At 38.2% G+C, this 13,959-nt stretch overlaps 1 protein-coding gene across 1 annotated transcript in view; it reads left to right on the top strand.

Annotated features, from left to right (window-relative positions):
• Window positions 1–13,959, top strand: part of coq6 (coenzyme Q6 monooxygenase) — a 79,337-nt gene that overhangs the window by 8,488 nt on the left and 56,890 nt on the right. The window contains exon 3 of the mRNA XM_039741766.1: window positions 11,063–11,121. Within this exon, the coding sequence (XP_039597700.1) occupies window positions 11,063–11,121 (59 nt within the window). The remainder of the gene's footprint in view (window positions 1–11,062; window positions 11,122–13,959) is intronic.

Raw genomic sequence — 13,959 nt, 5'->3', positions numbered from 1 at the left:
AACATATATATATACATATCTATACATATACACATATATATACACACACACATATATACATACATATATATATATCTACATACATACACACACACATATATAAACATATATATACATATACATATACATACATATCTACATATATACACACACAGCTATTTCGTATCAGTGCAATACGCTGCTTGTTAAAACGGATAACTCCCGCTCTTACGTGCAAGTCTGCGTGGATATTATGAACTATCGTATTTGTTCAAGTTCTATTTAAATTTTAAATAGAAGGAATTTTTATTTAGTCGACAGAAATATCTTTGGTAGGAATGGTAAAAACAGACAGGAATATTATTCGTGAATAAATCAACTCAAACCTTAAACAACTTATGATATTTTGCTCTCCATAAAAATATATCCTATCTAAGTTATACAAGTTAGAAATAAAGTAAACGTTAAAAGAACAAACATTCAAATTTCTTTACTCTTATGTAATTTTATATAAAAAATAAACTTAGATTTTAAATATCCCAAAAGATTTTGCTCTCCATAAAAATATATCCTGTCAAAATTATACAAATTCAAATATGAACATGCTGCATAACAAAACCTGGAAATATAAATAAAATGTGTTCCTTTCAGCAATAACAAGTCAAATCATTCAGTTGTCTTTGCTCATATGTCATTTTAGAGCTGGACGCCTGGCATCTTTTTTTGGCAACAAGTTTGTTTATGTTTGGTGTGAGGTTCTGTGTTGTGGAGATTCTCAGGATGGACTGCAGGTGCTCATCAGTGAGGCAACTCCTGTGTGCTGTTTTGTTAGTCTTTATCACTGAGAAGAGCTTCTCACACAGATATGTGCTACCAAACATGCAGAAGGTTCGAGCCGCATGTAGACGGACTTTTTTTGTTCTTCAAAGTCACCAAAGCGCCGTGCAAACTCAGTTCGCTCAGTTTATCAGCAAAGTGCGTATTTTGGGAACACCGTAGTGACGACTTGGTTCAACATTACTTGGCAACAGGGAAAGTGGGGCAAATTGCACTGGTGCATTTGTGTCTCTTATAAAAGCAGCTTCACTTGAAATCACTTTGTGATTGTGCACGGGTAAAAACGTCCGCTAAAGTGTCAGATTCTTATTTAATTCTTCTGCTTTCTGTATCTTCTGCATTGCATTCAGGTCTTTCAGGTTACCCAGATGTTTTGTCTCATAGTGCCGTCTTAGATTAAATTCTGTAATTACAGCCACATTAGCTCCACAAATGAGATGGGTGGCAACACGTCTGGGAGTTGGAGGATTGGTTTATTGTATTTGTTATTGGTTTATATGAGTATAGTGGAGGAGAGGGTGCTTTGTGCACTGTGGCAATTTAATAAAGTCCATTGGACTTTTACCTGGTATCTGGAGTCTTGGACAGGGGCTCAAGGGAGTGATACAGCCCTAATCTGTCACAATATATATATATATATATATATATATATATATATATATATATATATATATATATGTGTATGTGTGTGTGTGTGTATATATATGTATGTGTGTGTATATAAATATATAAATATATATATATATATACACGTATGTATGTGTATCTATATGTACAGTATATATATCTATATGTTTATATATTGTACAACGTGGCCCGGACACAGACAGACGGACATCGTTTTGGCACCCAACACACTTATTTATTATACAAAATATTTACAAGTCAAGTCAGTGCACAACCCAGTGCCTCCAGCACTGATTCCCCAAAGTCCAGGTCTCTCCTACCAGTGCCTTCCTTCTGGCCACCTCCACTCCTCTCTCTCTCGTCCACTTCCACCTGACTCTTGACTCCGAATGAAGGGAGGCTGCCCCTTTTTATAGCAGCCTGGATGGGCTCCAGTTGCTCTCCTACACTCCTCCGCATACATTGCCCTGTGTGGCGAAAGTGCCGGCTGTGCACCCGAAAGCCCTCCGGGTGTCCCCAGTCTTCTTCCCCCCAGCACTTCCTGGTGTGGCGGAAGTGCTGAGGTCCAGGGCTCTTCAGGCACGGGCCACCTGGCGGTGACCGTGGGCCCCTACAGTGTTGAGCTTCCAAGCTCTGCACCCGTGGCCCCCAGTGCAACCATGGCGGTCGCCCCCTCATGGTCTGGAGGAGACGCAAGCCCTCCTCTGGTCCTCCTGGGTGTCCCGGCTGGGTACCATCCCCAACCGCATGCCACAATATGTATATATATATATATATATATTGGTGTATATATATATATATATATATATATATATATATATATATATATATATGTGTACATATGTGTGTATATATATATATCTATCTATCTATACTAATAATATACTAATATATATATATCTATCTATCTATACTAATAAAAGGCAAAGCCCTCACTCACTCACTCACTCACTCACTGACTCATCACTAATTCTCCAACTTCCCGTGTGGGTGGAAGGCTGAAATTTGGCAGGTTCATTCCTTACAGCTTCCTTACAAAAGTTGGGCAGGTTTTATATCGAAATTCTACGCGTAATGGTCATAACTGGAAGCAGTTTTCTCCATTTACTGTAATGGAGATGAGCTTCAACGCGCGGGGCGGAGTTTCGTGTGACATCATCACGCCTCCCACGTAATCACGCAGTACATAGAAAACCAGGAAGACCTCAAAAAGCGCTGAAGAAAACATGCATTATATAATTGAGAAGGCAGCTAAACAATAAGAAGCGAAGCGAAAGTGACATATACAACCATATTCATGAGTTCTGCTACTGAAACAAAGCACATGTAAACCTACACTTTAAATTAAGTTCATAGACAGGCTACGCTGGCGCTTGTAATTTAGTGCCTGCCCATATAAGGTCCGTCCGTCAGCGCAATCCAATAGCAAACTGCCACGGGTAAATATTCACGGGTGAAGGACTGTGCTTATGGAGAGGAAGATGAGATGGTCAGGGTGGTGTTTGACACAAACTCAGCGAAACTGCGAGAGAAAGTTTTAAGTGCCAGGACTAAGGTAACATTAAATACAGCCATGGACATAGCACGAGATGGCACCAGCACAGCTGGGAACCTTCGATGCATGTACACCGAGTGGCTCACGGAACTGACGAGTGCACAGATAAAAGCAACAGTTCCAAAGAGCTGAACAAAACCAATTACACAATTGAAAAGGCAGCAAAAATATGAAGCGCCTGATACATACAAGCATATTCATAAATCCAACTACTGCGGAAACAAAGCACACGTTGGAAAAAGTCAATGTCCCGCTAAAGGAAGACAGTGTAAAAACCCGTGCATGCAGTGTGTCAGGTCTCAGATAAAGAAGAAGACGAGCTGTTTATTGATGCAGTAAGAAACGAATCGATGAATGAAACCTGTCATCTTTACAACGATTGACAAACACGGAATGTAACTTGAACACAACACATCCTACAAATACGAACCTGATTGAAAGAAATAATGATAATCAAATCCTTGATGACAGCAACACTCAGTAACACTCACAAAACAAATACTGTATATTGACAGTCATGTTACGCTATTTTTAAAATGTTCCCTTTTCTTTTCTAGCTTTTTAACACACTACTTCTCGCATGATACGCTGGTATATATATATATATATATATATATATATATCCCGATCTACATACTCAATAATGGATACTTTATTCGCCATCAATGATTGTTTTGGTAAAGCCATACTCAGTGTATTCATTAGATGAACGGTAAAAAGTAAGAGCGAGGGAGGATGACTTATTGAGGCATGCAGGCTGTAGTGTTGCGCCAACTCTATCTGAATTGCGATCACATTTGAAAAATATATCTTTTCAAGTTCTATTTAGTCCATATGTGTCAAACTCAAGGGCGCGGGCCACATCCGCCCGGCGTAATTATATCCGCCCGCAGATCATTTTATATACTGTATTATTGTTATTAATGGCCCGGTATATGAAGCGCTGGTAACACAATAAACTACAGATCCCATAATGCAGCGCTTCAGCTGCCTTGCCAACACTTACGCGCTAATCAAGTCTAGCTTATGATGCTGCAAGTTATTGCGAAGCTAGCTCACACGATGCTGAAGAGAAAAGTTGATTCTGAAAATAGAGCCTTTAAAAACGATGGGAGGCTGAGTATATGTTTACTGAACCCGTGTGTCTCATTTGTGGAGCTAATGTGGCTGTAATTACAGAATTTAATCTAAGACGGCACTATGAGACAAAACATCAGGGTAACCTGAATGCAATGCAGAAGATACAGAAAGCAGAAGAATTAAATAAGAATCTGACACTTCAGCGGACGCTTTTACCGTGCACAATCACAAAGTGATTTCAAGTGAAGCTGCTTTTATGGGAGACACAAATGCACCAGTGCAATTTGCCCCACTTTCCCTGTTGCCAAGTAATGTTAAACCAAGTCGTCACTACGGTGTTCCCAAATACGCACTTTGCTGATAAACTGAGCGCACTGAGTTTGCACGGCGCTTTGGTGACTTTGAAGAACAAAAAGTCCGCCTACATGCGGCTCGAACCTTGTGCATGTTTGGTAGCACATATCTGTGTGAGAAGCTCTTCTCAGTGATAAAGACTAACAAAACAGCACACAGGAGTCGCCTCACTGATGAGCACCTGCAATCCATCCTGAGAATCTCCACAACACAGAACCTCACACCAAACAGAAACGAACCTGTTGCCAAAAAAGATGCCAGGCGCCCAGCTCTAAAATGACATATGAGCAAAGACAACTGAATGATTTGATTTGTTATTGCTGAAAGGAACACATTTTATTTATATTTCCAGGTTTTGTTATGCAGCATGTTCATATTTGAATTTGTATAATTTTGACAGGATATATTTTTATGGAGAGCAAAATCTTTTGGGATATTTAAAATCTAAGTTTATTATTTATATAAAATTACATAAGAGTAAAGAAATTTGAATGTTTGTTCTTTTAACGCTTACTTTATTTCTAACTTGTATAATTTAGACAGGATATATTTTTATGGAGAGCAAAATATTATAAGTTGTTTAAGGTTTGAGTTGATTTATTCAGGAATAATATTCCTGTCTGTTTTTACCATTCCTACCAAAGATATTTCTGTCGACTAAATAAAAATTCCTTCTATTTAAAATTTAAATAGAACTTGAACAAATACGATAGTTCATAATATCCACGCAGACTTGCACGTAAGAGCTGGAGTTATCCGTTTTAACAAGCAGCGTATTGCACTGATACGAAATAGCTGTGTGTGTATATATGTAGATATGTATGTATATGTATATATATGTTTATATATGTGTGTGTGTATGTATATATATATATATATATATATATATATATATATATGTATTTGTGTGTATATATGTAGATATATATATATGTATGTATATATGTGTGTGTGTATATTTATGTGTATATATATAGATATGTATATATATATGTTTTGTGTGTGTGTAATATATATATATATATATATATATATATATATATATATATATATATGACAGCAACACTCATCACTCACAACAGTGACAACAATTGCATTGACAATCATGTTACGTTATTTTCAAAATGTTTCCTTTTCTTTTTTTTTCTCCTCTGGGACATTATGTTTCGGTCCATCCAATGCCACCAGGTTGCACCTCAGACTGTCCAGGAGCTCAGTGATGCCCTGGTCCAGATCTGGGAGGAGATCCCCCACAACACCATCTGTTATCTCATTAGAAGCATGCACCGATGTTGTCAGGCATGTATACAAGAACACAGGGGCCATAGAAAGTGCTGCATTACAATTTTGAGTTGCTGCAATTAAATTTTGGCAAAATGGACTAGCCTGCCACATAATTTTTTCACTCTGATTTTTGGGGCGCCTTTGAATTCAGGGCTCTGTAGGTTGATCATTTTCATTTCCATCAAACGATGTGGCATCCTTTCGCTCCTAACACATTACCCAGTCTATATCAGTATAGATATCCAGGAGGATTTCTTTTTCCCATTGAGATCTGATGTCTTTTCAAAGTGTTCCTTTAATTTTTTTGAGCAGTATATATATATATATATATATATATATATATATATATATATATATATATATATATATATTGACCGCCCTCAATCACAGAGCACCCCGGTAAAACGTCAATAGCATTTAATATACCTGCAACCTAAGAACGCAGACATCAGGCCATTGCTGCTTGGATATGACAGCATTTTGCACGGAGCATGCTTTAAAACAAAAGACAAGCAGCGCACAAAGCCACGCGAACAAGAGGAGTTCCTCAGCAATCACATCTCAGTGCACCTAAGAGAAGGGACACTGAATTCTACGAGGCACAGATATTTTAGAGCACCTGTTCAATATTTATTGATTGATTAAGATCAGGGATTTTGAACGGTTCACAGGTGTCCCGTAAGATTTTTTTAAAGCAAGCTAATTAAAGACTTCTTTAAAGAAATATGACACAAAATAAGTCAATGATACAGATTCTATACTATTTTATATGATTTTTATATCATTATTTTAATAACATACATACACTATATGTGAACTATAAAGCAATACATGTAAAATTTTGTGCATTTTAACCAGTTTACATCTCTCAACTTGTTAAAAATTTGTATATATTCAATTTATACGAACCTTTACTTCAATAATATACACGTTATGTTTGTATTGTGTGCGCATCTTGCTGTGTAATTATTTCAATGAACTTGTGGTATTGTCAAGCACACAGTGTCTGAATTTGATCACGCATTCACAAGTATAGTAATAATAATTCCGTACGTTTTTATAGTGCCTTTCTTACTACTGAAAGCCAGTTGAAATGGAGAAAAGTTCACTCAACCTTTCTGTTGTGTGTCTGATTGTGCCACACTACGCATGGACAACAGAAAGAAGAGTGGAGAAATCTGAGGACTTGAGAACAAAAATTGTGGAAAAATATCAACAATCTCAAGGCCACAAGTTCATCTCCAGAGATCTTCATGTTCCTTTGTCCACAGTGCGCAACATAATCAAGAAGTTCACAACATATGGCACTGTAGCTAATCTCCCTGGACATGGACGGAAGAGAAAAATTGATAAAACACTACAACGAAGGATAGTCCAAATGGTGAATAAACAGCCCCAATCAACTTCAAAACATATTCAAGCTGTTCCGCAGACTCAGGGTGCAACAGTGTCAGCTCTAACTATCCGTCAACATCTGAACGAAATGAAACACTATGGCAGGAGAGCCAGGAGGACCCCACTGCTGACACAGAAACATAAAAAAGCCAGACTGGAGTTTGCCAAAATGTTCTTGAGGAAGCCAAAATCCTTCTGGGCAAACGTCTTGTGGATAGATTAGACCAAGGTAGAGCTTTTTGGTAAAGCTCATCATTCTACTGTTTACAGAAAATGGAATGAGGCCTATAAAAAAAAAACAGTACCTACAGTCAAAAATGGAGGTTCTAAGATGTTTTGGGGATGTTTTGCTGCCTCTGGCACTGGATGCCTTGACTGTGTGCAAGGCATTATGAAATCTGAAGACTACCAAAAGATATTGGGGCGCAATGTAGGGCCCAGTGTCAGAAAACTGCGTCTGCGTCAGAGGTCATGGGTGTTCCAGCAGGACAATAACCCCAAACATATCTCTAAAAGCACCCAGAAAACACAAAAATATAATGTACACTTTTAGAGACTACTATAAATCCCTATATACTACTGAGTTTAAAGAAGACAATATACAATCTAATGCATTTCTGGATAAATTACAGATACCACAAATTGACGCTATTAGTGTGGAGGAGCTCGATAAACCTCTGTCATTATCAGAATTACTGGATGCTATAAAGTCACTCCAAGGTGGAAAAGCAGCAGGCCCTGACGGCTACCCTGCAGAGTTTTACAAAAAATTCTCCGCTCAGCTAGCTCCCCTCCTATTAGCAACATTTACAGAAGCCAGAGATAACCAATCTCTTCCACAAACCTTCGCCAAGCACTAATCACTGTCTTCCCAAAACAAAATAAGGACTTATTACAATGTGCATCATACAGACCAATTTCACTTCTGAATAACGACGTTAAAATACTCTCTAAAATCATAGCTAGAAGGATGGAGAAAGTGCTCCCCTCAGTAATATCACAAGACCAAACTGGATTTATTAGGGGCCGACACTTATCTTCAAATCTTCGACGCCTGTTTTAATGTAATATACTCACCAACTAAATCAAACACCCCAGAAATATTATTATCATTGGATGCAGAAAAAGCATTGACATGATTGAATGGAAATACCTTTTACTATTTTGGAGAAGTTTGGGTTTGGCCCGAACATTTGTGCATGGATTAAATTACTGTATACTAACCCAGAAGCTTCAGTTTGCATCAATAACATTTGCTCAGACTACTTTAAACTAGAACGTGGCACAAGACAAGGATGCCCTTTGTCACCACTGCTGTTTGCAATTGCCATTGAACCACTGGCAATACATTGTCGAAATACTGATCAGATAAAGGGGATTAGCAGAGAAGGACTGGAACAGAAAATCTCATTATATGCAGATGACATGGTACTGTATATATCGGACCCAGAAAATTCTGTGCCTGCAGTCTTAGCAGCACTCACAGAATTTCAAAAGCTCTCTGGTCTCAGAATTAATCTGAATAAAAGTGTACTCTTTCCGTGAATTCGCAAGCATATAATATTAGATTAGACACCCTTCCTTTTATCATTGCAGAACAGTTTAAATACCTCGGGGTAAACATCACAAGTAAACATAAAGCTCTTTATCAACAAAATTTCGTGCGTCTGCATGGAAAAAATTAAACAAGACTTGCATAGATGGTCAACCCTTCATCTCACACTAGCTGGAAGAATTAACACTGTTAAGATGAATATTCTTCCTAAGCTCCTTTTTATTTCAAAACATACCAATATACATTAATAAATCGTTCTTTAAGCAATTAGATTCAACAATAACCTCATTTATTTGGAATTCTAAACATCCACGCATCAAAAGAGCGACCCTACAAAGACAAAAGGCAGAAGGCGGCATGGCTCTACCTAACTTCCAGTTTTATTACTGGGGCAAATATACAGTCGATAAGAACCTGGACACAAATAGAAGAACATACACAGGCATGGACCGCAATAGAAGTAAAATCCTGCAGTACTTCTTTGTATTCCTTGCTTTGTGCTCCAATAAACACACGCTATCGGCAATACACTAATAACCCAATTGTGCTCCACTCACTTAGAATCTGGAACCAATGTAGAAAGCATTTTAAGACGGAGAAGCTTCTTTCTGTGGCACCCTGCAAAAGAACCACCTCTTTCAACCCTCACAAACATATGCAGTTTTTAATATCTGGAAAAAATTTGGAATTAACTTGCTTAGAGATCTTTATATAGACAACGCCTTTGCATCCTATGAACAATTACATTCCAAATTTAACATTCCAGCTACAAATTTCTTTCACTATCTTCAAATCAGGAACTTTGTTAAACAGAACCTTCCAGATTTTCCTCATCTTGCACCCTCATCCACGCTGGAAAAATTATTGCTCAATTTCAAGGAGTTAGACTCCATCTCTACAATATATAAAATCCTTTTACAATCCCTTCCTTTCAAAGATCCAAGAGGACACTGGGAAAATGATCTCTCAATTAATATATCAGAAAAGGAGTGGAAAGTAGCAATGCAGAGAATTCACTCAAGCTCCATATGTGCAAAGCATACAATTATACAACTCAAAATTATATATCGAGCACATCTGTCTCGACTAAAACTCTCCAAAATGTTTCCAGGACATGATCCAACCTGTGAACGCTGCAAAAGCTCCAGCCTCACTAGGTCACATGTTCTGGGCCTGCTCCAAATTAACATTATTCTGGACAAAAATTTTTAATTACCTCTCAGACAGTCTTGGACTCACAATCCCTCCTAACCCATTAACAGCTGTGTTTGGGGTTCTTCCAGAGGGTCTTAAAGTGGAGAAAGACAAACAAATTGTGATTGCATTCACTACACTTTTGGCACGCAGACTTATTCTGATAAACTGGAAGAACCCAAACTCTCCTCTTTTAAGTCAGTGGGAAACTGATGTGTTATATTATTTAAAATTGGAAAAATCAAATACTCAGTTAGAGGATCTGTGCAGACTTTTTCAAAACATGGCAGGATCTAATCAGTAATATTTTGAAATGATTTTATAAAGCACAGAGAATTTGTTGATTTAGGTATTTTTAAAAGCCTTAAATTTTACACCGTTTGGCTTGCTCTCTCTCTCAAGGGTGGGGATCGATCTGTTCTTAGTATAATTCTTTTTTTTTTTGTAAAAACGTGATTGCTATGTATTGATTGTAATAAAATTAATAAAAAAAAAATAAATAAATAAAAGCACCCAGAAATGGTTTAAGACAAAGCGCTGGAGAGTTCTGAAGTGGCAAGCAATACCAAATCTGATTGAACACTTATGGAGAGATCTGAAAATTGCTGTTGGGAGAAGGCGTCCTTCAAATCTGAGAGACCCTGAGCAGTTTGCAAAAGAAGAGTGGTCGGAAATTCCTGTTGAGAGGTGTAACAAGCTTGTTGATGGTTATAGGAAGTGCTTGATTTCAGTTATTTTTTCCAAATGGCGTGCGACCAAATATTAAGTTGAGGGGGCCAATAATTTTGTCCAGCCCAGTTTTTGAGTTTTGTGTGAAATGATGACAGATTTGGCTTTTTTTCTCTGTTTTTTTTGTGTTGTTCCAATCCACATAAAGGAAATAAACAAGTGTACAGTATACCAAAACATTTGTAATTGCAACAGTTTCTGGGAGAGATGGTGCATTTTCTGGGAAAATTCCAGGGGTGCCAATAACTTCAGCTATGACTGTATGTATGTATGTATGTCTGTCTGTCTGTCTGTCTGTTATTGGATATCGGATCATTTCTCAAAAATCTTTTTGCACAATTGTTTTATGAGGACAAGTTGGTTTAAATCAAAGTTTACACCAAAAAGTTTCTTCTGGAAAACATTTTTCTGATTTCCCCAACTAATTAAGATAGTAATAACCTAACTTTTTTTTATTTATTTGTTTGTTTTAGTGGTTGGAGCCTGGGACCACATTTTGAACATGAGGTGTAAGCCCTTTAAAAGAATGCAGGTAAGAATTTTTATTATAGTTGCTGAAGTTGTTTACAAAAATTCTGGTTTAGTTTTTGTTTTAAAAGAAACTAGCCAATAATCAGGCCAGTTTTTTAATGCTTTTTAAGCACAGGGAGAAAAATAACATTTGAAATATCGGTAATGTAAAAAATCAGCAAGAAAAGCAACATTGTAACAATGCACAGAACGAACCAACACACAATCGTCCGTGACTGAAAACTGGCAGACCGCCTTCACCTGCCAGACGGAGGGATGGGGGTGCACGGCACTCAGTCGCGGAGTGTGGAATGGGAGTAGAGAAGGACGTCCATTCTGCTCCCTCCGTCATGCTAGTCTGCTGATTTCTCGTTCAGTATGCACTGCCCGCTCATGTGCCCACCTCCACACAAAATTACACAGTCCAGAAGCACCTGTGACTGACGTAGACGTTTCATTGCTCTGTGCGGTTTTGGCTGCTTTTCTATATATAATCCACCAAGACACCCGACCACAGAAGTAGCGAGGTAGGAGGGGGGTGTGTACAAAGGGTAGCGACAAAAACAGTGGGAGCGTATGAGTCGCACTTAGTGGGAATTCCATGGTTTGCAGCCCGAATGGGGTTCAACGGCTCACCCACGCCTAGACACACGCTCAATCTCATGCATAATTATTTATTGAATGCTATACACTTCTGGAAAGACACGGTTGTCCAAAACGGGTTGGTGTGAGAATACAACAGTAAGTGAATGAAAAGATGGAACTCTGGAGAGAGCAAAATACAACACAATAGTGAACCCACGACATAACAAACGCCGCATAATTATTTATTGATGGTTGAACACTTCTGGAAAGACACAGTTGTCTAAAAAGGGAGGGTTTGAGGATACAACAGAAAGTAAATGAAAAGATGGAACTCTGGAGAGAGCAACATATAATTGTCCGTGGGTGAAGAAGACGCATGTTTGTCGCGGATGCGAATTGCTGTATGTAGCGTTTAAAACAGTTTGCTATGGTGCACGAGGTCATGCGTCATAACCGAAATGTCGATTTTTAAAGACTGCTTACTTCATTGTGTTTTAACCTCAGTTGTGAAGGATTGTTTTAAGGATTCCATGGGATAACCCTCGCAAACCGTTTCACACGCTGCATATGGCTGACTCACCTCCGCGAAAAACACGCCTCTATGAACAGTCAAGATGGCTCGGAAGTACATGAGGCCTCCATGACAGACGAATATAAATGACGCTGTTCTTTATGTGTCGTCGTGTCCGAAATTGCTGGCGTGGCTCTGCGAAGTTGTCGCCGTATCCAATGGTCTTGGAGTTGGTGGGCGTGGCTCCTCCTTGCGTGCGCCATGGGTGTCTTACTTGTTGGCAGCTTAGTGAATCCACCCCCCTTCTGACGTGTTTTCCATGGGTGTGTTGCCTTAGTGAATTATATATATAGATAGAAAGTATTCTCAATCACCCTTTTGATTAAATATTTTTTTAAAAACACAAAAAAGTCAACATCTTAGCGAAAATGAAAGTGGATTATCTTCCTTTCAATCTTTACATGTAATTGATCATTGTATAAATAGTATCTTAGATAAATGCCATAACTTTTTCAGAATAGGATAATTATACTGCTTGCGGTTTGGCCGAAAACTAAAACAAGCGCTTACCTCTCTATGGTGCCAAAATGATGATTTAATTGGGCCACCTAAATAAAGTGAGCTTACAAACCCCGGGGATCACAGTGGTAATTGCTGCTGCCTCATACGTTCAGTAGACTGGACTTCTAATCACTGTGTCACAGGAGTTAACTCTCTGTGTCTTATAAGATTTTTCTCCCAGCTGTTTGGTTTCTCCCCACATTGCAAAGACATTTGTGCTCTGTTAATTTGCAGCTCAACATTGGCCTGGAGTGAATGTGTACATGAGTGTGCTTGGGGATGCACTGTCTACCCATTCAGATTGGTTTATTATAGTCTTGTGCTACAGTGGTGCTTCAGTCGCCTGCTGATTCACATGACCTCTCAATTGGATTAAGCATGTTAAAAGTATTGATGAGTAGAGGATAGCTTTTACTACCAATGAAATTGAATTACTATGTAACTAGTGTAGCTTGTGAACATCTGGTAAAAAGGAATGAAGAGGTGTGAAGTCCACCACTATAATGATAAGTTTGAATATGAATTTTGAACACTTGGGCACTATGTCCTGGGGGATTGTCAATAGAGACTCCAATGAATGTGAAAGATAAGGAGCTGTGGATACTGCATATGTGTGTGTTTCTGGTCATCAAATCAGAGAGAATGGAATTTGTAGTTAGAGGTGGTGTAATGTGGAAGTTGCAATCGAAAAATATGTTATTGAACAAAAAACAATAGCGTGGAAAACACAAAGAATAATCAGTGGAAGAATGTGATTAAACATTAATCTCAAAGCTTGTAGTACTTGGTGTTATAGCAGCATTGGTCTTGTGCTTTTTAACTTGTTGAAGTTATATGATGCCTGTCTGTACTTGTGGTTTGAATTCTTTTTTAAGTTGATTAATGCTTACTTTTTATATTGTGGATCTGAATCAATGTCTACCGTCCATAAAAGAAAGGTAATTACTTTTATTCACTGAAAAGTGCCATCTTCAGGTGATTTCTTTTCACATTCTAAAAATCAGCATCTCAATTAGGTATAAAAAAAATCGAGGTTAATTATCATGGCTTAACAACTGTGACCCGACATTTGCGGGATAGACATATGAGCGCTGACAAAATAGCACCGATTAAAATGCGCTGACAAAATCGCTAAAGTTTCATTAAATATGAATTACTAGTTTAAAGCATATACAGGGTGGCCCACGAAAAAGTAGCCCGCCT

This window comes from Polypterus senegalus, chromosome 18 (assembly GCF_016835505.1).
Source record: "Polypterus senegalus isolate Bchr_013 chromosome 18, ASM1683550v1, whole genome shotgun sequence".
NCBI classification, from domain to species: Eukaryota; Metazoa; Chordata; class Cladistia; order Polypteriformes; family Polypteridae; genus Polypterus; species Polypterus senegalus.
Note: the sequence above shows the minus strand (reverse complement) of the source record. Positions and strands in the feature narration are given on the sequence as shown.